General features: G+C 42.5%; 2 protein-coding genes and 2 long non-coding RNA genes across 7 annotated transcripts; 1 reads left to right on the forward strand and 3 right to left on the reverse strand.

Annotated features, from left to right (window-relative positions):
- Positions 1 to 882: 882 nt before the first annotated feature.
- LOC111251807 (tyrosine-protein kinase CSK-like) lies at positions 883 to 4,526 on the reverse strand. The gene is made up of 5 exons (XM_022808835.2): positions 4,258 to 4,526; positions 3,839 to 4,074; positions 3,248 to 3,715; positions 2,956 to 3,126; positions 883 to 2,639 (listed from the first exon to the last, which is right to left on the reverse strand). Exons 1-5 carry the CDS (start codon positions 4,440 to 4,442, stop codon positions 2,398 to 2,400), a joined length of 1,302 nt encoding a protein of 433 aa, XP_022664570.1. The 5' UTR covers positions 4,443 to 4,526; the 3' UTR covers positions 883 to 2,397.
- Positions 4,527 to 5,587: 1,061 nt separating this feature from the next.
- On the reverse strand, positions 5,588 to 10,193 carry mab-21 (nucleotidyltransferase mab-21). The gene has a single exon (XM_022808886.2). The coding sequence runs from the start codon at positions 9,401 to 9,403 to the stop codon at positions 8,300 to 8,302; it is 1,104 nt and encodes a 367-aa protein (XP_022664621.1). The 5' UTR covers positions 9,404 to 10,193; the 3' UTR covers positions 5,588 to 8,299.
- An 8,431-nt stretch (positions 10,194 to 18,624) lies between these two features.
- On the reverse strand, positions 18,625 to 22,929 carry LOC111251977 (uncharacterized). Its single transcript, XR_002674058.2, has 3 exons — positions 22,791 to 22,929; positions 19,938 to 20,072; positions 18,625 to 19,160 (listed from the first exon to the last, which is right to left on the reverse strand). It is a non-coding gene; the product is annotated as an uncharacterized LOC111251977 (long non-coding RNA).
- On the forward strand, positions 18,951 to 22,795 carry LOC111251976 (uncharacterized). Of its 4 annotated transcripts, none has more exons than XR_015328865.1 (4): positions 18,951 to 19,088; positions 19,780 to 19,838; positions 20,664 to 20,971; positions 21,669 to 22,795. It is a non-coding gene; the product is annotated as an uncharacterized LOC111251976 (long non-coding RNA). The 4 variants fall into 4 exon arrangements; XR_015328863.1 differs by lacking the exon at positions 18,951 to 19,088 and adding an exon at positions 19,154 to 19,307; XR_015328864.1 differs by lacking the exon at positions 19,780 to 19,838 and having other exon boundaries at positions 18,979 to 19,088.
- Positions 22,930 to 24,996: the final 2,067 nt, after the last annotated feature.

A 24,996-nucleotide genomic window follows, 5' to 3' on the forward strand; every position in this document is an offset into this window, starting at 1 on the left:
AGCACCAGCAGCAGCAGCAGCCGCAGCACCAGCAGCAGCAGCAGCAGCCGCAGCACCAGCAGCAGCAGCAGCAGCAGCAGCAATACAGTTAATCTGAGGGCGAAGCCAGGGCTTCCACGCATGTTAGGATAGTGCGCGATAAATTTCTATTCTTGCTGCTAGATGTACGCTAATTGAATCGCTTCCAACAAACCCACTCACTGCTTGATGTGGCAGATATATTTTGCCGATCGCTTGTTTACAAGTAGTTTGTGCTTGATCCGCCCCGAACTTACGTCCCCGCGCTGTGCTTCTTGCACAGGTCTGTCTTCGCCTTTCTCCATCTCGTAGAGCTGCTCGTTCTCTCTGAAAATAAATATTTTTGTATTCTTTGTTTTTTCTGCCGGCGCAGCTCACCTTATTCGTTTGCAGTCGTACGCGCCGTGCAAACGTCGCCTACAGCTGTACATATTACACGGTAATAGATACAGTTAACTCGCGTTTCATTTTTCTGGGCCGAAACCCAATTGAAGCAGAAGTAGTATTTTGTTCTATGACTGCGGCCTCTCGGCTATTCGGTTGAAGACGCTAATGTTTGCGATCAAAACAAATCACAGTAAAATCCTACATCAAAGCTGGTGCCCAATTAACGGGAGTCCCTGATTTGTCTAATTTCTTGCTTTGGCAGTCCTTTGTTGAGTCAATCGTTTCGCTGTATAACTTTGCTCTCCACAAAAAAGAACCATTGCAGACTTGTTGCCGGACACCTTGCTACCTTAAACAATGCGGTGACACGAAATCGTAAAGTGTAATCATCACCTTTCTGAACGATTAAAATGATGATGAAGCTAATCTGTTAACAAGATCTACCGTATAGCAGGCCACCAGTCAGGGTGCATCGGATAAAAATAGTACGACACAACAGGCCACGGTTTATTTTCTTGTCAACATGGTCACTTTACCGTTCCGAGCATTGCTGTGATTAATAATATACATAGTATTTACATAATCTTCGATGGTTATAATGAACGAATAACCCTCGTACTTCATCTCTCGTTGATAAATCCAGCTGCTAGTAGAATATGCTGTGGTGGTTTTGCTCAAACGACAAACTAATTACAACAGCACCGTTGCTCTTATTTTCTCCTCAATTGACAAATTTTACCATTAGAATACTGTTTTTATATCTGACAAATTTCTATAGTGTTTCCAGCCGACACGTCGGCGAAAAATAATGAAATAACCATTATATATTACTTATACGAATACCAGACAGGTCGAGTAATTATTAATATTCATTGACGATAATAACAACGATGCTATTGCACTTAGGTAGATGCTATCTGGCCGCACTCATCGCTTCAAAGACCTTCAAAGACCGAAATATCACTGGAATGGGCCTTTTTTCATTTTAGTCAGTACTTATAATGCCAGCTGATCCAGCGGAGTCAACGCTTCGTCCTATTTTGTGCCTCTGCCAACATTTGACCTTAACTAGTTTTCAAGGTCTTCTGTATAATAGTAAACATTAATACCTTAATAATTATGATTTCCTCGTTTTCTCAGTCTTTTCTCATCTTCCCGACATGATCTAAGAAGATGACCCGCATTCCGCAACGTCCTACCTTTTGGTGATGCAAAGAGCATCTAAGCTCCTCAGCGTGATAATTATTTTAAATAGGCGTGTAGGAAAGCAGTGTCTACAACTAAATAGTGACTGTTCTCTTCCTTATGCGTACATTTTATTATTTATGGGAATTTGTTTAGGAAGAAAATCGACTCTGAGAGGATTTACAGTGTAATTACAAGCATGGAGCAAACGGACAGAGAACTACATGCTTAACAGCATTTCTGACCAACTAATATGATAATCTTGTCCTTCTTCGGGTTCCAAAAGTAGCATCACAGTAAGCGTAATAATTAACTTAAACCGTATTAATTAACAGGGTAGGAATAGTACTGTATAATAGTGAATATGGTAATATCATAATAATGATTCAACGAGTGCTGCCGTCACCGTCATTAGCTGAGGCGATTTAATCAATGAGCCGTTCTCGGGTTTCGAGATGCCTCCTATAATGAGTACACTTGCTCTTGAGGTATCTATGGGCAACATGAAGGAGGTAATAGTGCAGACCCAAACACAAATCATACAATGAAGAGTTTGAGCCCTCAGTTGTACCTACAACTTCTCTGGGGTTGCAGGCGCTAAATTAATCAGTATGGTATACGTATCTCGTTACAGGATGGATTAGTTAGTTCAGTCAGTGCGAGTCACTCGTTGGCGACGTTGCAAAATGCGGCTAGCATCATTGTCTTCATAAATGATATTATTCTCATTATTGTTGTCTACGAAGGAGTCGAGGAGGACTCGCCGTTTTAGACCGCGGTCTGCATAAGCGAGTCATTTCTCGATTGTTATGAGCTTCCTCCACCGGCGCCAGCTGCTGTGACAGCCGTTGAATTGTTACAGTTGTTGTTAGCAGCTGTTCCAGAAGACGTTGTTGAGTTCGCGTTCGACGTTGTTTCTCGCTGCAGCTGTTCGAGCTTTCCGAGCATCCAGGTGAAGGTCGGCCGTTCTTCAGGCTCTCGATGCCACGCTCGTTGCATCAAATTATATATTTCTGATGGACAACCTTCGGGCGCTTCCATTCGGTAGCCTGAACAATTCAGTCGTAATCAATCATCAATTGGTGAAAATCCAAAATCCAATCAATATTTTAATGCAAATGCGAATGTCGTTAAGGTTTAGCGATAATGGATAACGTGACGGTTCACAAGTTATTGTTACGAATTCACTTCAGAGTGATCATCAGCAAAATAATGCTCGTACCACTCGACAGTAGCCGTAGATCTGAAGCAATGCTCAGAGGCAATACCGAACGTAAAACTGAAAACATTTATTCATTAGCAGCGATCGTAGGAACGATACTCCGTGATAATGAAAAAAAGGAAAACATCTACAAAAACATGTACCTTTATCAACGTGACGTACAACTTCTGCTAACGGTATGCGGGGGTAGGGCACTCGGCCAAATGAGTAGATTTCCCAGAGGAGAATCCCGAACGACCACATGTCCGTCTTATTTGAAAATAGATTCGTCTTAAGCGCTTCTGGTGCTGTCCACTTAATTGGGAACTTGCCAACTGAAAAAAGTCAACCATCTCTATTCATTGGTTTTTCTCCGCCGTTAAAAATCGAGGGCAACATTGACAAATGCAAGTATTAGATGATTCGATTGATTGTACTGAAATTTTGTTTACTTACCGTCGGGGTTATCAGCATCTTGACTTTTGGCTAGTCCGAAATCGCTTACTTTTGCCACTCCATCATCCGAGATGAGAACATTTCTAGCAGCCAAATCACGATGTACGACATGCCGGCTTTCGAGGTACGCCATACCCGCACATGTATCACGAGCAAAATGAATCTGGTCCCTACGAGTAACATGAAGTCTGCCCCGTGAGCGGAGATAGTCTACCAATGAACCCTTAGCCATATACTCCGTAACTATCTGTACTAGTCCATCGGCCTCCATAACAAGGCCTAACAGCTGGACGAGATTACGGTGCCTTAACGACGTCATCATTTGAGCCTCAAGCACGAGTGGGTTTGACCCAGCACCGCCTCCTCCTCCTCCTCCTGCTAGACGTGACTCGGGCGACTCGACCGTTTTTACGGCAACCTTATTCCCCTTGTACATACCCAACTGTACGTCGCCGAACTCGCCCTTGCCTGAAACAACAACAAATACAATGTTTTTCTCATTAGATGGATATCTTGAACTAAGTGAGTAAAAAAATTATCAATGGACAGACAAACTTTTTCACTATCAATGGTAGACGATATAGCACGTACCGATGCTCTCAATGATACAGATATCTTGAGACTTGATCAGCCAGCCGGTCATTTCAAACGCACGTTTATCCGCCGTGCCATTACTACACGAAACACCCTTCTTGGGCAACGCGTGCGTAAGTCGCGTACACAATCCGTCCGCGTCCATCTCATAATGTTCGACGAGCTGCGATAACGTACCAAAGTACTCCTCTTCGTCGATAGTCAACCCACCAAGATCGTCTTGTGTAATTATCCTGAGAATATGCATAACATTAACATGTACGTAACATACATGTATATGATTCATTAATCATATGTTTTTCCATTATAAGCAATAAAAAATTGTCTTGTAATATTATGATCGCTATCTAGACGTGGAGCCCGTAAAGGCCTATGCAGTGTACATATATAGTAACAGAAAGTAGTTTTTTGCCTACCGATAGTGTTCGACTTTGTTGTTGAAGCACACACAAAGTGTGTAATCCCCAGGGTAGTTGGTGCTCTCGCGAACGAGGAAAGCCCCGTCAGACGGATTCTGAAGCAGGAGTCGTTCCGCCTCCTCGCGGCAGATCTTTCCGTGAAACCAGAGCATGAGACCGGCTCGACCATCGCCTCGCTTCATCAAATAGTTCAGTGGTACGAGACCCTCGCGACCATCAGCATGTTTTGCTTTGAACCAGTTCGGGTCCTGCAAAATCAGAAAGTGACAGTCGATGTAAACTTAATACCTGTAAGCTTTAGCATAACACCTTAGGTCTTCCCTTACCCCCTGTCAGTTCCCTTACCGAAGCACCCTTCCGAACGTATTTATTTGTATAACGGTAATTCATAGCTAAGAAACCTCAAAATTGCGATGGGAGGGTCATAAAAGAAATATACGCTGAACTATAGCGGGTTTACAAGTCCGACGCGTATCTGGAACTACGTTCGATAGATTTGAAACTGGAAAATAATTAGCTACAAAAGCTAACTCAGTGTCTTTACGCGGACCACACGTCTTTCCAGATTACTTGCGGCCAAAATGGCTTACAAGACGACCGCAGTAACACGTTGCACAAGTCACCAAAACAATATTTTCGGCAAATACCTGCTTATACCGGGCCCACTAGGGCCAGGCCGATAACTGAGGCCAAAATACTGGATGACGATTAATGTCATATATTACACCGGGAATATTAATAGTCTTGTTCTAGAACTCTGAACCTGATCTGGAACTGAATGGAGCAGCTTGTTCGACATTCGACCATAGCATGTATACGCAAGTGGGAACCGCTGAAAAATCGAAATCCTTTACATATGCCACTATGTCACAGCAACGACGTTATTATAGCAGATTTTGATGACTAACTTACCTTACAGGCCAAATTGAAGCCCGCATATAACACGAAGCACTTATTTCTTATGAGAGCATATTGCCGATTTTCGTATAATTTACGATTATTCGTCCACTGTATAATTTCTACTTTTAAAAACAGTAAACCAAAACAGATAATGTAGTAGATGCTATACTTCAGTACCAGCAGAATCAACCAGATTAAATTATGTTTAGCATGGACTTCGAGGTTAGCATGGCACATTTCGACACTAAAAAGCCGAAAACGAAACGAAAGAACTAGCCATTTCTATTCCCATCTTTGCCTTTTTAAGGCTGGTAGGCGAAGGTAAGATAAATCAAAAAGCGAGATAAGTCTGATCTTTTTCCAATGCGATATGTCGCATACACATGCTTTGATCGTGCTTCTGGATAAACCGTCAGTCGCATGGTGTTGGTGTTGTTGTTGTTGTTGTTGTTGGTGTTGTTGTTGGTGTTGTTGTTGTTGTTGTTGTTGTTTTAATAAGCGCGCCCATACCCTTTCGCCCCCTAAACTACTGCATGCTCCCTTTTCTTAGAACAAATAATAATAATAATAAAGTTAACCGCAATTTTAGTAATGATAGTGACAAATTAATTTTTTGCTCTATCGAAAATCTTAACATATAATTCTCACATAATTGCTCGCATCTTTTCATGCCGAAATACCTCATAATAATATAAGTTGCTTTTGTCCTTTTTTCTTCCTGGCTAAGACGAGATTAGCAACGACCTTCACAGCATTGATCATCACCAGAATGCTCTCCTGAATCCAACCTCGGGTTGTGGCCATTAAAATTTGCATATAAAGACATCACATTTTGTCGATCACCTACCACACGATATCTGGTTTGTTTTTTAATTTAAGAGCTGCAGCTTGAACAAATATCTATACATGCTAGTTTTGAGGTCTAGTGTAACGTCTTTTTACCATACGGTAGGTTTATCATTTACGATTTGTTAACGAGTGTTTACCATTTCGATTACGGCATAGAAGTCCACATCTCATTGTGCCAGCCAAAGGTGATATCTTCATTATTATACTATAATTATGTACGTGATGTTATTACTTATGGGAAATAATATAAAATTAGAAGAGTTCCATTAAGTCTGTAGCCATCAGTATAATGAGTTCGCGAATTGGCCTCTTCTCGGGTACGCCTACCGGAAGAAGTCACGCGTTACTAACTTTCAGGCTGTCGATGCTTCGGAACTTCAACACTCATGTTTGGATGATCACATACTCTTCATATTCTTGTCCACCGCACTTCAAACTGACAAGGTGCCTATCAGATTCATTTTCGTTTCAAATTTTGCAGTGTCTGCGTCTGAATAACTGGGAAGGCAACAAAGCAACACGATTTTATATGAGTCAGCCGAATACGCATAGCTCGTTATTACATTATACGTGTATTTTTATAATAAAAAACGAACAGTGAAGCTCTCGTAGATAAAGTAACTTAGTTCAATGAACGTCCCTTACTGAGTCAGCAATTTCTTTAACTGTTTAAACCAAAGCGTTGCTCAACGATAAAGAATCATTGTTTTTCGCGCTGATTAGAAAGCTATCCTGTAAATGTATGCCACCGTATCTCGACCGTATTTAACCACGTGGGCCTGTTTAACAGATGACAGATCTTTTGGTTAAAAGCAAACTGAGATAAGTGTTTCAGTATTCTAGTGGGAAAATTGCGGGCTCAGTGTGGGCGAATTCGTGAGATTCGCCCGAAAAGGATAATTCAGAGAAAAGCCTCTTGGTCATCCAAGACATTTAACGATATTTTCGTTTGCAGCTCGCAACGGAGTGTCCCTCCTTTGAGCAAGTACATATATATATGTATATATATATGTCCTTTGTAATCAACTATGGCCATTCGTATCATCAACGTTAAGTTTCTCGGTTTTTTTTTCAACATACCTATCTCGACACGCAAAGACCGTATTACGTATGCGTATAGATAATAGTGTAAATAAATACTTATTATTAAATAAATATTACTTATAATTCTATATCATTTGTTAGAGTAGCCGCTAGTTTAGTACAATGAAAGATCTTAGGTTGAACAACCTTTTGTCATCTTTGAAATTGAAATTATCCAAGTTTTATTATTTTTTATGCGATCATTTTACTACTTTTAATATGCGTTTCTATCAGTTGCACTTATTATTATTATATTACTCAACTCACGGGAAGTGTTTGTTAACAAATAGTAGAATTAGAAAAACCTTTAGAAAAAAACCGAATTAGAAAATCGGTTTAAGTTGTTTTTCGAGATCCTGCATAATTCCAGTCTAGAATAGCACTATGGTAATTAGGGTATCATCATACTTCCAGTGTGTATCTAACGTGCCGGTTTCCAACATCACAGATCCGTCTTTCATCACCGCCAGCTTTGCTCGGACCAGTGTTGCTGATTCTTCTCGAGCTATAGTGTAATTTTTTTAATTAAAAATGCTTGGTATGCCCTGTCTCTTTCTAGCTGATTGAAAAATTCAGCTTCGACCACCTGAATTAGCGGTGGTTCCACCGCGTTCCATATTCTGTGCTAGAACGGTATTCTGTCGACTTGCATCATCAAAGACTATTTTCGCTCCGACTGGTGGCGTAGAGAGTACACCGTAGGGCGTACATGGAATCCGGTAGGCCTAATAGTTTCGTACTACGGAATGGTGAATTGAAACTGCGCAGGCAGCGGTCTAGGCCTAACGAGCTTTTTGCTGGCGGATTCGTTTTGCTGAGTCTGTTGGGAACATCGCCGCTATCGGCCTCACGGGAGCACACAGTAATGCTGCTGCTACGTGACCTTACCAAAGCGTGACTACCGCACCAGCTCAGGGTTGAACCGGTCGGAGTTGCAGACGCTGGCAACAGTGACATGTCGGACGATTATCGTACCAGCATTACATAGGACAGGGCAGTCCTCCTATCAGCAGCAGCAGCAGCAATGTTTTTCCCTTACTCGAGCCTAGACCGTCATCATACTGCTGCCGCTGTTGCTGCATGAGCAATACTAACTGATTGATACGTGACTGCAGTGTAGATGGTAAACATCAGTTGCCTGTTATGTTTTAGTGTTTGACGACTCCTTTTTGCCGTATCGCACAACAGAACAAAACAGCGCAAATATTTATAGTTCTTCTAGAGAACGGGGATTGGTCAGCAGTTCTCTGGTCAAGCGCCAGGCACGCTTTGCAGCGCTTTCGAGGGCCGACGTTGATTTGCCTTTAAACAAATCAAGGTGCGGTAGGAAGTAATGGGGGCAACGTCGGCATTGCAAGCACGAAATCAGTTGCAGTAGAATGCCGTTGATGCGGTCCCCGAGACACGTTTCCTCCCAGTCCTGATCTCTAGGGTGCTTCTCGCACTCGTAAAGTAACAGGGTTTTGAGGTGATACGAGGTTACGGGGTTGCCCGGTAGATCAAGGTGTCTATCGCGAAGGGTTTTGAGCAGACTGAGACAGCGTCTCCGGCAGCCCCCAGAGTTCAAAAGCCTGTTTTCGGCGTCGAGGAACGACAGTACCCAGGCGTCGCCCTCCATCGACGATTGCTTGCCTTGCAGCGTGACGCACTCTTTCGAGAGGAGATCGAAGCCCTCAGCCTTCACCTCGGTTACAACTGCTGGTCCTGGCCAGGGCACATGCGGTAGGGGCCAATGCGTCGCTGAACGCGGCCACAAGCCAGCGCAGCGAAACGCTGGTGTAATCTGGACGACGTAGCGCTCCCTGATCCTCAACTTGACTTCGGTCGTGTCTGAGATCATCTTGACGCAGTCCCGGTACGCTGACTTGTCACACGCCTGAGCGACAAGTGTCTGAAAACGGGAGCGTATCTTACGCGCGGATAAATAACCCGACGCTGTGATGAACTCGACCCATAGTGACATGGATCGCTTCCGACCGTCGGACAACTTGAGAACGGCGCACCCAGGGAGCGACCCGTCGTCCACGAAGTTGAACACCCCCATTTGGTTCAGGTAGAGGATAACTTCGAACTCCGTGGGTGAAATAACATCGATCCCTTCATAGCGGCCGTGTCCTGTTTCGGTAAGCGAGCTTACAAACCGGGGTTCCTGTACCTCGACCTCTTTTAGAACATCTTGCACAACTCGGCACACTTCGCGCAGAGTTTTCGCGATGCCGATTTTCCGGGACTGAACTCGATCCGCGTAGAACTTGTTCAGCTGGTACAGGAGTCGCGATTGGGCCCCAGTCATATCTTGCGGAACCAGCATTTTGTTTATCTTATGCGTTTTGTTGTTTTTCGACAAACAACGTATATACAACTGTCTGTATCTTACTTGATATGACTTGCCAGTCCCCTCAGGGGCCACACGATTCTTGCAATTAATTCTTATGAAAGGGTAATTCGGCGACTACAGCTCTACATTGAGTCTGAGTTGTCTGTACTATAGCAGACCGTGGTGTTGTATTAGCGGGTCACATCACTTCTCTATATGCATAGGAGAGATATTGGTGCTACACATTTTCCAACGACAATCACAGATTCGGGATTCACTTACTTCACCTACAAACTGCTTATATCCTTTATGATGCCTCGTGGCGGTGATTGGTAACATTTGCACGCACAGCACACTATTATTGCATGGCATACACTCTCTCGGTTGTTCTTTTTTCGTTTTTATGGTTTCTGACTTCGATTTTTTCGTCGCCGTTAATATCTTCGTAGTGCTTCTGACGCTGCGATCGCTGTCGGAACGATGGCCACAGAATACCACCACACCAAACAAACAAAACTGAAAGCATAAACCTAAATTTTAACAGGCTCACAACCGGTGAGCAGCCCCCAAGTCAGCCCCAGCCGAGGCGAAGGCTTCGTGTGTCGCCTGTGCCGCAAGCGGCCATCGCTTTGTCGTCCTGACGTCGTCCAGAGCGATCCTCGATGCCAGCAAGACGCTGCTGGAGGCAAGGCAACCAAACCTCGTCGGAATTAGGGGCTACCCGATCGAGAAACGGTCTCCTCTCCGAGCCTTTCCACCCGACGGCGATTCACTCGAGCCGTCGTCCGAGAAATCCAGACCCACTGGCCCGGCCGACACCTCGTAACTCCGCCTTCAACCCGCCCTGGCACCGCCCAGCTAACAAGATGGCGCGCTCGCACCAAAGATGCACGTCGTAAGAGACAAGCCCATGGCTAGCCATAGGCTATAGTTTTGGGCGGGCGCGATACTTGTTTCGGTTGCTGCTGATGTGCTCGTCGTCGCTGCCGCTGTCGTGGCGTTGAGTCTAAACAGCGACGACGGCCGCAGCCGTGGTGGATTTACAGATGGTGGTGAAGACGAGAGGGCACTCAAACAGAAGACGCGGCCAGAAATATGAGGCATGAAATGACCGATGTTAGCCAGCCTATAGTAGCAGCAGCAATAAGAGCTAGTGCAACACAATCTGCAGGGCTCCGGCCGGCCAGCCAGTCGACATAACTGATTTGCTCTGTATGATAGAGATATGGCGCCATTGTAACGGGCGAACGACATTCGATGTATGCGCGAATCTACGAGTATAACGACACCGTGATATGATAGTTTCAAGTTGACAAGGCGACAGCCGAAAGAACCAAATATCGGGGAATAAATTAAGTTTCCGATATAAAAAAGAGGAATTGTCGTTAGCGGATGAATAGAAAATAATACAATAATCAAGCTTTTATGGGGGCCGACACGAGAAATCCCAGCTATGATAGCCTCAATAGAAGCACCAAATTGACTGTTGGTTCACTATCTGGTTTTCGAGACCAGCTGATATAAAACGCCTCTGGGATAGTAAGAATATTAAACCGTTATAGAAATTTGCAGGTATTGAAGTAGGCTACGAAGAAGGCTCCGAGAAGTGAAGGCGCAACTAGAAAATTTTATCAGTAAATTATAAATATTCCTATTACGTCAGTCTATTGACATCGTATTAAATTAACTAAGCGCATACATTCTAATCGATGAAGGTGTGTCATCCAGATTGTTTTGGCAACGTTAACTAACATAATTTTTTTCACAAAAACCCCATTGATAAGATCCGATTCGTATGAATCCTGCAATCTGAGTAGCGTCCAAAAATCTGTCGTCGCTGTGAATCATCCATTTTACATCGCAGCAACAGATGTGAGAACAGCTCTGCTACTATTGCTGTTGTTAGGGAAACTAAGCCAAAGATCTTATCACCTTATCTGTCTGAGATCTAACCGTATTTCCATTGTGAGGGAGCAACTAGCTATTGCAGGGCTCTGAGCGATGATTGCGGTGAGGTGAGACATTCGACTGGAGGGTTCGCTTTTTCACAGTCTCCATATGATTGTAGTTTAGAGAAGAGGTTAGCCCCGGACTACCCAACGCCTCTTTTCGATCTTCCGTAGAGAGCCGCCCACGGCCGTCAGTTCTCTGTTCTCTGCGAAACGCCAGTGACTGTGAAGTTGTAATGGCGCAACCGCTCACTCTGAGCACTGCTGCACCTCACTGTATCGCTGCTATCTGCTCGCTCATACGCATTCTATCTCCGAGAACGACACAGCGAGTTGGGATTCTTCGTCAAATTTTAGATGCCGCTATCGGTCGTTGTCTCCGTAGCGGCTTCGATCAGAGCCGGCATCGGACATACAGTTGGCGTGATGGTGAAAGTACAGAGCAGGCGGATAGACTTAAAGACAGGAACACTGGAGAAGCAACGCGTGACGATAGAAAATCGCAACGAGCTGGCCTCTGACGCACAGAAAGCGGAATAAGCTAACATCAAACAAAGGCAGCCATCTCACAACTGCTGCCTAAATCTACTTATCGGCCACTACATTGAGCTACAGTGAACATCATCCGGCTTCCGTGTTGAAGTCGGAAACGGAAATACTTCAAACGTCGAAACGTAATTATGCTCCAGTTTCTAGAAATCTGCTGAGCTTACTATCTGAGTCTGAGCAAGCTGCTCTTCCGAGATCGAAAAATTATACTCGATTATGCTGTGTTCTAAAACAGTTTTCCAGAGTCGTAAGCGCTCGACTTACCGCCAAAAAAATCCGTGAACTGCGGCACGATTGAACAAAGAGGAAATACCCAGGATCAAAAAAAGGCAGTAGTCGAAAGACGGATCCATTGATCACCTCAGCGAGACGAAAGATGGTGTCACACTAGTCTGGGCTGATTGTGTGGCACTTTGAAATTAGCCACGTTGCATAGCAATCATTAATAGGTTTTTGTGTTACTTCAAATTAGATAACCTAGGAAACTAGATTAGGTTAAAGGATCACACTTCAAATATTCATGTTACGATTAAGGTCCAGGGATCTGGGCTGGGAACAGTTTGTTGCACTACTAGCTATTTCTAATAAAAAGCAGCGTGAATTCTAAAATGCTCTAGAAATTCTCGTATCATTTCACACTTTATCTCATGTTATTGTTGCTACAGTTGTATATACTAGTTGCCAAACAACGAGTATACATAAACGATGATGGTGATAGCATCCTCGAAGCGTATTGAAACCTAGACAAAGCTACATATGGTAGCCCAGCTGATACTTAAGTCGACTGTCTTTACAGAACCCTTACTTATGTTCTACAGATATACGACCAGTGATGAATTCCCAACTTCTAATAGCCATGAACAGAATGATCAGATGTCACGTGAGCATGCTGACACCGAGGGCATTTTTCGAACGAACAAAAGCCCGTGAAAAAGGCGTGACTATATCTCGGATATAGCTGCAATTATTCTCTTTAAAAGGTATCCGTGCTTTTGTTAGAGGCTTAGCACAATCGATTTATACCGAACATATTTTACAAAAATCCAATAAGCACTAGGACAACAGTGGACATTTACCTCGTACCATACCTAAATACATTGTCTTGATATACTTGGACCATGGAATGAAGAAAAAAGGAAAGGAATTTAATACATACAGTTGTTATTAACAGATGAGAACATGTATTCAGTGTACATACCTTTTCTAAATGTTTCTATCTCTGTTCTATGGGGGTTAGTCATTATGGGGCGCGATCAGTCTCAGTCAACACTCTGATCGCTTGAAGCTGTCACATTGATACCGAGATCATGATGAGCCTATCCATATCGATAGGACTAGATATTTACATTTCTTTATACACAGATGTAATGAGCTGCTCGACGTACGTTTCGGGTACATTACAAAAAACTGGGCGTTAATAAGATTTGTGAGAATTCGACAAAATGACGGAAAAAGCTGTCAGCTAGAAGGCAAGCAAGACACTGACCCGGCAGGCTATAGAACTTCGTCGTGAATCGTGTAGCCTTTAATAGTCCAGAAACGGTATCCCATAGGCAGCAGCGCTCGCCAAGTTTAATCTATTACTATTTATGAAATGTTTTTATCTTAACTGATTTGCTAAGTTAAAAATACTATCTTATTGATTGAGTCATATCTGGAGAGCAATGGGCTCGATTAGAAGGTTAGCTGGTTGTTACTATTCAATTGAGGGGAAAAATATGGGTTACTTCTTTGCAAAATGGTTTGCTCCATGTATACAGTATTTTATTTTTATATAAAACAAGCGTCGTGGCTGTTTTAAGAGGCGAGGTGAGCATTATAAGGAACCCGAACATCGAACTAGTAAAATCTTCGTATTAGTTAACCCGATTGCTGACCCATTCATACACTTGCACGTACAACTTATATCCGGGTGGAGAAGAGGTTATTTCGGGGAACGTCGTACCGATCTATACGATCCAGTACAACATCTTTGATCACGCGTTTTCACCTTCATATTCTGTCAAGTATTTTTATAAAAGACAATATACAGATCAAATCCTATTACTACGAAACATCTAAAAATCGCCTGAAAACTTTTAGCAGCGTTCTTCGCAGTTTACAAAGTAACTTAACGTACACAAATTTAACACAACTTAGTGTGTCAAAATAAGGAAAAGGTTTTAGAACAACAATCGTGAAGCCGGTCAAATGTATCAAACATGTTTGTGAGGTAGTAACATGGGCATGACTGAACACTTCGGGGCATCATCACGCTGCCTTCTCGTCGACACCATTCTGACAACTATTGTCGGCTACTTTTTTATAATACTTACAGAAAATAAACTTGCGTACTATATGTAGGTTTTAGGTCGTTAGAATTCCCTTCACAGTCGACCGGGCGAAAATGCCTTCTATCAGGAGATTGTTTCTCATGCAGGTATTCTCACCTCATTTCGAAGCAAGCATCTTCCTAAAAGGCCTATGAAACCTTAAGGTCAAATTAAATCCAAAGTACTTTATGGCACAGTTTGGGCCGACGTCAAACATACATGCCTCGTTATTGAAGCGTGAATAAGAAGGTAAAAGTAAACATTTATCCAAATACTTTTGTGACAGCACAGATCCCAGCATTGCTACTACCACCGAAGCTCCATATATATATATATATATATATATATATATATATATATATATATATATATATAAAATATGAAAAATCTACATTTTTACGCTATAGTTCTGTGATTTTAACATGCCAATATAGCAACGAGCATATACAAATTCAATATGTATGTATTAAATCTGCTTATTAGTCGGCTCGTGTTGCTTACGGTAAGGTGTAGCGGTCTCCAGTTGCGCAGAAAATAAAGTCATACGATCGACCCCAATACTAAATGTGATCTATACTTAGGACATTACAAATATATTTAAAAATAGATTCGGTAAGCCACAAGGTGAACTTCTCAACATAGGCACCCGCGCGTATTTGTGGCCATTGTGGCTCGAAGTTTGTCTTACTTCTTCCTACAAATGTTTGGCGCTCGCTACGCTCTTTTCTTTATTTTAACTAGATTTATTAGCAGAAGTATCATTCGATAACCACTATGGTAAGGCTAAGGTTAAGACAGAAAAATTCTATCTCATTAACCCCTTCACTTTCTCTCGCTGGAAAAAGTGCAATGAAAGCAGCAAAAATTGTGCATAAAATTGGACAAAAACGGTTTACGTTTGAAAACATTGGTCCGAACTGGTATCAGCGTTCTAGGGCTAAACATTTCGGTCTGACCGACAACTTACGCCCTGTACAGACAATTGACGATAGACAGATGGCTCTATTTTGTTAAAATTCAAACTAGCCAATGTAAGAGATCTCTATACGGTTTTAAACAGGCCCCATAGAAAAGAGTTTTACTTGAAGTCAATCAGAGTGCAACTGTCGACCGCTCGAACATAGGCATGTAGTTGACTGCATCAAACATATGGAAATCATTCCTTTATCGGATCGACTTCAGAAAAACTAAGAACCTTGACGAGCATCTTCTGCGCAGGATTAATAGGGTTAATAGGATCTCTACGCGGATGCCGTTCATCTGATAATTTTGTACCGCGCAATGAATCACAGATCACTTAACAGTCGTAGAACTTATCACATAGAATCATGGACAGACAGGTGTCAATGGTCAAAATGATTTTGTTTCAGGTTTTCATATTACATTAAGTAGCTCCAAAAACTCCAAAAAAAGACGACAAATGGGAATATTTATTAGATGGCATCTGCTTAGATTTATGCAGTCTGGTCTGGAAAGCAGACAAGTCAGATGCCCAATCATTGGTCGGTTCTTTTGTTTGCCAAAAGAGAATCATTTGATATCCGAAAAAAGGCCTATTTGAGTAAAGTAAGTTAAAAAAAAGTTGTCTTTTTAAAGGAAGGTAGCATTTAGAGTAGACTAAACAAACGAAACTACTTTCTGACCTATCTATTAGATAAGTTAAGTTCCGTTATTAGAACAACGGAAGGATATGAGAAAAACAGGAAACAACGATAACGCAACGACTTATTTTTGGAAGGACCTTAAAACAGCGGATATTTAATGCGTCTTTTCACTGGCCTCAGGCAAATATTATCCTAATTTGTTAACCTCCAGGGTAAAACTCGTTTACCATCTTGATTTGACCAACAACAAAATCGCATTAAGTAAGGTTGCAAACAGTACTTTTGTATTAGTTAAACATATATATATATATATATATATACATATATATATAGATTTATGAAGTTACTTCATTAGCTAGTCGTATGGGTAGATCGCGAATACTGGTCGAGTGTTGCTGTTTTCCTACTAAATAAACGTTGACTAAACGGACGTATATGGAAAAAAAATACAACGGAATTAATCGCTTTCCTTTGTGCCAACACCTGCAAAACGACACTTTTAGGTCCTTTTTTTAATTTCGGCATGCTGCAACATGTTTCGGAATAGGCATGTTTCCAAGGGAACGCCTACATTGGCCCATATTACTTTTTTTTTTGGAACTTTTGAAAAAATGAAGATATATAATGTATTGTATAACTAACGAAAACTAGATTTTGGATAGGCTCTCTTCATATTATATAAGAAGCGTCCACACAGAGATTTTGTATTAAAAACTTCATTTGCGCGATATGGAATTGGAAAAAGGCCAAATTCACTAATCTACGATGTCATTTTTGCGGTTCTATATAGTATTACTGTGAAGAACTGTCTAAATATGAACCTCACCTTGTCTGCCGGTCACGGACAGTATAAACTTATTAGAAGTTAGCCATATAGTAACGCCTGTCGTTTAATGCTAAATTTACCCTGTTACTCGGCAACAATTATTAACGTTGGGTATTTAGGTAGAGCGCGTGAAATAAGGCCGATTTTATTAATAATTATTACCGTATGTTCGTTTTCAGGTTTCTCAGTTAGGTTCAGATCAACGCATGTTCGTTCAAAAATAGAATTTGATCGATTAGGCTTTCTGACCGGAAATCTTCACTCGCGATTTACGTTCGATAAACGTCCATCTATGCCATCTAATCATTACCTATTTTTGCATGACGTAGGCTGTAGACAATAATAATCATTATTATTACAATGATATATAAATACAATGAGATGGTACGTTTTTTTCGTACTTCAATCATCTGCTTTATTATATGATATCAGTAATGTACCAGGCAGCGCACCTCACGGTTCCTTCGATTGAAAGCATGAAGCATATGGTCCAGTGTACGGATAATGCTTCTTTAACTCTCGTTCTCGCTTGCCATCCATTTTATTTTGATAGAGGACAAACTTGGTCTTATATTCGCTTTACGCTTCTTCGTTCGGAGAAGAAGTGCGCTGCGATTAAAACAACAGCGCCAGCGACCACAACAACAACCTTATATCTGCAGGCAACTAGGCGAGCAGACAACCAGGATGTTTTCCCACCAAAACGTCCTATCAAATAGGTTCAAAGCCCACAGTGGCCACTCCAACCAGTATTACTAATAGCGCCACCGCTGCTGCGACGACGATTAGTCCTGCTGCTTCCACCAGGCTCACTGCTGCCGTTTCTTTGGACCGAGTTTACCGCTACACAGGGTCGCACGCCGCCTGCTGTTTTACTTCCCTGGGCACCGTCGATGGAACAGGGAGAGTGAGAAGCAACTCGTACGAATGCCATCTAGTAGGTAGTGCGCCAGCCATCGCTGCTCAGTAAGTGCATGGCGCATTCTGACTGCTAGCCTGGCACCAGAGAGGTAGTTCTGTTCTTCCGCCCGTCCGTCGGTAGCGGTCAACCGCCACTCTGGCAGCCTTGTGTTGAGGTGGTTTGAAGTGAGGTGCTGCTTCCCGCCAGGAGGCAGCTCATATTTAACAGGGCGCTGCTGCTGTTACCCCCGACACGTTTAGGGACAGGGAATACAGGGGCATCCATTGAGGGTATGGAGCAGGGTAAGGAAAAACGGGACGCTGCTGCTGGCGGCCGATCTGTGGGGGATTCGTGCGTGCTACAAGCAGAAGAGCTACCGTGGAGGGCTAGTTGCATGATGATTACCTGATGTGAAAGGAGGAGGCTCGTAAAAAGAGCATATGGGGCCTGAAGGGGGAACGGGGTGAGGCGTTCAGGAGAGGGATAGGTGAAGTAGGGATGAATAAGCTGGCCGCTACTTCCGCTCGTAGTTCCCTGCCTGAGTGGTAGCAGTCCAGATCTCTTTCGGTGATAGATGCGTTGTATGCGTGCTCGTACCCATAGCAGTGATGATAATAGCAATATCCACATACCGCCTATGCTTGGCAGTTGCTGGTACAGCCAATATTAGTGCTACCCTATCGCACTGTGCGCGAATACGAATCGACACATAGACACGCGCACTAAGTGTTCTCGTTTGAAGAGGAACCGTTCGGGCCAGAGTTGTGACGAAAGCTTAGTTTGCCGAGGGGGCAATACAGCGAGAATGGCGGACGTCAAAAACGATCCTTTCAAAAGTTGCCAAGACAAACGATAGTCAATATGACAATATTCCGAGCCAATAATTTTGGGCTGGAGCTCTCCCGTAGTGAAATTATTATTAAAAACGTGTGAAATAACAGTGCCGCTTAAAGATACCGTTAGCTTGGTTGTCTGATTTTGGACTATGCCGCTTCAACGTGTCTATGCTATGGACAATGGCCACAGACAAAAAAAATGTTTCTAGTAGCACATACAGTAGAATTATTAAACCAATTATAAAGTGCGTGTGCTATATTCTATTTATTTTTCATTTCTAACAACGCAGAGCCCCCTAAAAGGCGGCAAGATCAAGGATCACCTACGTATTAATTAATTGCAGCGATATAAAACAATTTTTTTTGTTTGCTTAAATATACAGGTATCAAAATACTTAAGCTTAAAATACATTTTAAGGCAAATAATTTTCGCCTTAATGCAGATGCCTTTCGCTGAAGTTCATCCAAATACTGCTATGATATAAAAGCAGACTTCCTCTTTTTGGCAGAGATCAATACTTGACTGCTTCGAATTTCGTCTGCCTGCGTCATTTGAGTAACGGCTACCCATTCGTACTGCTTCCACCATAAACAACAAGTGTCTCCAGCCGACTTCTGATCATATATGAACTGACTGATGACGATAGCGCAAGTGTGGAAACCGTGCTAATCTTCAGTATCGCGTAGCGCTATTGTCGCGACGTAAGTTTTGCCGCTTCGTCTTTACTTCTGCTCTTCTACTCGATATCGTTTGCTTGTAATGATGAAGAAGACCTGGAAAAGACCCAACAGCAGACAGTAGAAGGATAGTAATTTACTAGATCATTCGTGCATCAGTCCGACGTCACATTCACAAACAGAACTCCATAAGAAGCTTTCATTCAAACCGACAGAAGAGTAGTACCTAAATAGAAATTACAGGTAATATATAGCTACGCGTAGCCAGAGCGCATCATAATCAACGTCGATGGTTACTCCAAGTCAATCGTAACAATGTTACAAATCATGTAAACGGCACAATATGTTAGCGCTGGCGGCGACCCGGGTTGCCTGGGCCCCGTTATAAAAATGATGCTATGTATCCGCATATTTGACAAATATCGACAATGAGCATAGTCCATAGCTAAGGTGGACAATGTCAAGGTCGTACCTACCAAAAATTTCTATTTATCTCTGCTATCGTTTTTTCATATATCTAGTTACGTGTCGCACGATTCATCTGCTGCTACAGGATGACGCGCTGTGCTTAGATAATTTCGGGAAAGCAAGTTTACTATAAACTTGCTTTCCCGAAATATATGTATCTTCCCGAAAAGAAAAAAAAAAAAAAAAATATATATATATATATATATATATAATAGTGTTCCCTTATTTTTCTGATATTCCTTCTTAGATAACGTACGGCGAAGATTAATTCCGTTTTGGATAACTAGCAGCAGAAACATCGTATATGTATGTTTGATCCACCTTACTTCAATTTTCTAAGAATTTTATATTTTGTATATATTTGTGTATTTTACTAAGTAATATGAGTCACTTGGTTGTACTTACTAAAATTCTGATTTTACAGGAGTCTGTAGCATTTGTTGCTCAACAAAAATAGCCTCGTGATCACAATGTGTTTCTTAGTTTTTATTTTTTGCCGGCTTCAGCAATGTCTTGTTAGCGTTTCCTGTTAGCGGTCACCTATAAATACAAATATCTATTAATCGTCTTACTCAGGATCAATGGAGACGCGTTATGGGAGCTTTCTAACTTTCGAAGAAAAATATGTAGAGTTCTTACGTTGGTGAAATGTTTACCCATTTGGTAAGGGGGGTAACCTCCGTCTGTCAAGCTCAAATATAGCTCGCTGATCGATTGTGACTAAATTGAAGACATTGTAGCGGTACTAAAATGCAGCAAAAAAGACCTGTTCGCCTAGAACGGAACGAACGTTAGACGGATCTAATAGGAGTAAAAATGGTCGGTATGCGCTGAAGCTATTTACTGTTGTAACCTATCAGTTAAACCCAGAGTGTTTTAAGTATTACGTCTTTCTATTCTGTGATCTAACGAAAGCGTACAGTTGTTCCGGTAACACAGTCTATGATAATAGTAAAATGGGAGATCCAGGGAAATGTATTCAAAAATCACTCAAGAGATCCTGCGTAAACGTTTCAAATGAACAGGATTGGTCGTAGTAAAAAAATTAAAAAGGTTGCAATAAATCATGCAATTCTGATACGTAGACACTGGACCAGAATCAGGCTCATTTCAGTTTGGTCTGACTGGTAGGTAAGCTATTCCTTCAGCTTAATCTGGCGACATACGCGTCAGCGCGTCAAAGGACACTCCCTAGGCGGTTTGCTTACAGAGACAAGCCGAACTGTGTTTATATGCTACACATACAACCAGGGCGAAGGTTATATCTGGATACTCGACGGGGGTCCGTTAACGGCAAGCCAAATCCGTCATGATCATTCAATGGCCCGCGGAGTCATTAAAAACGAACGCTCGGTTCCGATATAATGGCCTCAAAGGCTAGTCGCTTGTCGTATTCGACGAACATCACAGTTACTAGTTACCTTCAGCGATCAAAACAGGTTAGTCTATATTTCTAGTCCTTATTGTCCTATGTTCAATAACAACACAGAGAGATACTGTAGATTCGTAAATCTCAGAATATTTACGCCACAGAGTTGATATAATAGTATAAGAGCAAATAATGTAGAATACGAGGCTAATAAAGGAGACATAGAATTTAGTTTTTCACTAACGATCACAATGGCTCAAAGATCTCTGATACATAAAAAGGCCTAAAAACAGGTAAATTCGTTGTAATTATATTGTAGTCGGCCAAACGGGTAGCTTCAGCGGCCTGCACCCCAAGAATGCATAGGAGACATGAAGACATCAATTTGCCACAGAATGTCTCCTTTAAATAGTTACGGTGTTTAATGTTTGGGGTTCGAAGTCGTTGTTGTAGATCGTATAAAATAAAGGCTTCTAATGCATTCATCCAGCGCACGTGTTAACATGTGCATATGATGACGATGACCTTTACAGAGATTATTAACCCAGTGAGTAATAAATGACACCTATGACAACGTCACCAAGACGACTATATAATCTTACGCTAAATATATATATTGTTTTCTATTTAAAAATTTAAAGATGATTGCTTTTATTGAGCGACAACAATAAGCGTGTCCGTAGCGAGCAGAAACAGCTTATTTGTTTTTCGCTATTCATTCCGTTGATCGTTTTCTTCTTCCATTCCCTGCTCTTTTTCTTTTCGAGATCTTCGGTCTTCTCAAATGTCCCCCGTGGCTTCCATCGTCGTTTCACCGATTTATGTTGTCGTGCTATACAATATTTGCACAGCGTCGCGATGGCCGTTAACAGCCGCCACTGCAGATCAACGATTAGCTTTCTGACGAGGGCTAAACATAATCATCATCACCATTGCTGTGGCCGCCGACCGCTGCTTCTGCTTGTGAGCGGACAGACTGAGGTGCCACGTATTAGAAAATCTTTTTTACAGCTGGGAAGCTAACGAGACGACGAGCATGCCCCCCAGTTCTAGCGGTTGCGGGTCTGCGGACGTTGGACCAATCAAATGAAGCGACGGCGGAGTCATGCAGGGATCCAAATTAATGGTCGACCAAACGAGAAATCAAGAAATAAGAACTGACAACAAGTAACAAAACATCACGGAAGAAAAATAGTCTCTTGAAAAGATCCATATGCGGACGTCGTATCGTTCTGTCATGATTCGCCGAGTACATACACGAACCTGACACGGATACCAAATGTAGAAGAAAAAAATACCGCAAAAGAAACCGAAGACGGCGTAGTACTCTTGAAAATTATCCCTGTCAATTTATACGTGCGCGCAGCCGCCATCGGCAAAACTGGGTTAACAATAAACAGTAGCCAACTACGGAACAAAACAGTGTGTAAAATTGACCTAAGTTATTACCCGAATCTCATTACCTAGGAACAAGGGCAACGAGGGGCAATATGTATCTAATTGAACGATTGCTTCATGGGCGGGCTAACAAGTGTACTATTATACATCTAGTACATTGGTCACTACATTTGCGACCAGTATACGAAAACAGGACAAGCTTGCTTTTACCAGTGTGCTGCATAATGGATAGCCTTTTAATGAGAAGTATTTTTCTGCGTTTGTTAGAAGTATCAGAAAGATAATTATGGTAATTTGGAACCGCCTTTTATATTTTATAATAAAGACATGTAGAATGTCCAAATAAGAATGAAGTATCCACCTGTAACTAGCTGAACTTCTAAAAGTGTCGTAGTAAACCAAACATATGACTGCTATCAAGTCGATGTTTGATTTTAGTTTTTGGAGTCTACGAATGATCGTACAGGTGGCTATGGTCTGCGTTTCCTTACCTCCAATTTTCCCAAGTCCACACCGTAAATCTGGCCTAGTCAAGGATCGTTTAGCACGTCACTCTGAGTATCCCAAGTCTCGCCCATATCGAGGATTTTGCCTCCCCAGTTACTTCGTGGTGCTGGTTACCCGCGTAGTACTGCGGCATCCATTCGGATTGTGCCATCTCATGCTTAAAGCAATGTATCGCTCCACTGGGGCCTTCTTACGCTTTACTAAGATGAAGTCGTCGACTGTAGGGTCAGACAATGAGGTATATATAGCTTTATCCTGCACTCACTGCGCGTATACTTGCGCTGATATGAACATACTGTGCAATATGCACCTTTGTTCGCCATGGTGGCAGGTAGCAGCCTTCTTGAAGGTATGCCATCATGTCCTACTGTATTCGTAGGCCTCTCGGCTTCCTTTAACGCTGCGCGAAGCAGTGGTGCGCAGCGCAACGAGTCATAGATCTATTCGTCGTACCCGCTATTATAGCCCTATGACTATAATAGTGAGTACGCCGAATGAGGTCGGCTTGGCTTCGCGGAGAGACTCCTGAAGCACCACCGCTCTAGCTGGGACTGGCCGTGGAAACTTCCAGCCAACCACCCAGTCAGCCAGCCAGCTTTTGATCCGGGATGCAGGGCTCTTTGCTCTCGATCCTAGGCACACACGCTATCGCCTTGCTTGTCTATGTACCTTGAGTTTCTGCTTGCTAGTGGCTAGTCTATGCCATGTAGCGTACTAGTTGCGCTCGAAACTGGTCTCCCTGTGCCAGCTGTCAGGCATGGCTCCCCTGAGCGCGGGTCGTTCGCGTATTCGGCGCTGAGTCAGACGTTACCCGAGCGTGACGCCCTCTGCTGGCAAAAAGAGAGGGAGTCTGCCCCGCGAAAGGGAGACGGACTTTGGGATCATCATTAGCATCAGCTTGGCCATTATTCTCTTCCATAACTGGTGGGGGTGCCGTTACGGGGAAGCGGATTGGATTAGAATGCCCGACTGCTTCCATCACCAGACGGATGCTACCAGCATATCACCCATTTGTAGTCGTACCGTGTTACAGCGAATGAACGAGGCCTGTCTATACCAAAAGATATCCACCATATTCACGTTAGCTGCCTAGGTGGAAAACGTTATCATCAAACTAAATATAGCTCGAAATTCTGTTATATAGCTCCATGTGGATGAATTTATAATAGAGTCCCCGTAGCAAATAAAATGACTAACTTATTAATGTTTATAAATGCGCAGCTTACGATTCTGAAGTTTCTAGACGAGCAATTAGTTAACTTTTGCTTTGACGCATTGTTTATCAAAGCGCTTACAGTATTCATACGTTCCATGCGTAGAAAACGTATTCACGTTCTTCTCCCATATCTAGGACAAAGATACAAACAGCATATACGGTTACTTTGGTGAAGAGAAGTATACGCTCAGTCGGGTTGATGCTATCAAAAATATACTTGAATCCACAGTGTCCTGTGGTTATCCTCTTTACCAACAGCGATGAGCACAAGACCAATAACCCCAACGACTACTACCCTTCATTTCAGCAGCCACCTTAATGAAGAAATATTTTAATTATAAAAAAAATTGAGCTAACCGCTCGTAAATCATCAACGTTCATTGCCGCTGGTGCTGCTACCGCCTGTGCTGTGTAAGTGTCTGATAGGAACCACTTCTATTCGCTTGCTGCTATCGACGCCGTTGTTGTTATGGGATGTATCTAGACTGATTGTTTGCTAGTGATCCGCTTACGCATCGTTGTGATCAACTTCCCCCGTTAAAGCGCTCGCCTTCCTGCGCTCCCGAGGCTATACCTTAAATTTGTTCTTAAGATCGTTCAGCAAATGCATCCATCAGAAATGTGCTATTTTAAATTCTATCAAGGGCAGTGTACTAAACGCTATCTTTGGTAGAATTCTCTCTCACGGTCTCCTTCCCTATCAAAAAGGGTAGGTGCATTTATTCTCAATATGGGTGGCAAAGGCTTGAGACACCAAGTGTTTGTCGTTGTACATATAAGCACATGTAGGTGTGCTGTGTATCTATTTATATATAAACGGATATTCTTTTCCTCTAACGAACAGCGGTAAATATACACATTATTATATAATCTCGCGCCATTTGAGATTGGTTGGTGTCATCTACGTGACGATGTAGATAATACTTCTGTTAAATCGGATAGAGTAGCAGATGCCAAAGCAGATGAAGTCGAAG

The sequence above is a fragment of the Varroa destructor genome, unplaced genomic scaffold (genome assembly GCF_002443255.2).
Source record: "Varroa destructor unplaced genomic scaffold, Vdes_3.0 BEIS01000005.1, whole genome shotgun sequence".
NCBI lineage: Eukaryota > Metazoa > Arthropoda > Arachnida > Mesostigmata > Varroidae > Varroa > Varroa destructor.

Excerpts from the sequence above, each read along its gene's own strand:
- LOC111251807 (XM_022808835.2), bottom strand. The coding sequence starts at position 4,442 with ATGAAGCGAGGCGATGGTCGAGCCGGTCTCATGCTCTGGTTTCACGGA. Across the intron at positions 3,716-3,838 it reads CTGTATCATTGAGAGCATCG|GCAAGGGCGAGTTCGGCGAC; the intron begins GTACGTGCTATA and ends TTGTTGTTTCAG. Across the intron at positions 3,127-3,247 it reads AGATGCTGATAACCCCGACG|TTGGCAAGTTCCCAATTAAG; the intron begins GTAAGTAAACAA and ends GACTTTTTTCAG.
- mab-21 (XM_022808886.2), bottom strand. The coding sequence starts at position 9,403 with ATGCTGGTTCCGCAAGATATGACTGGGGCCCAATCGCGACTCCTGTAC.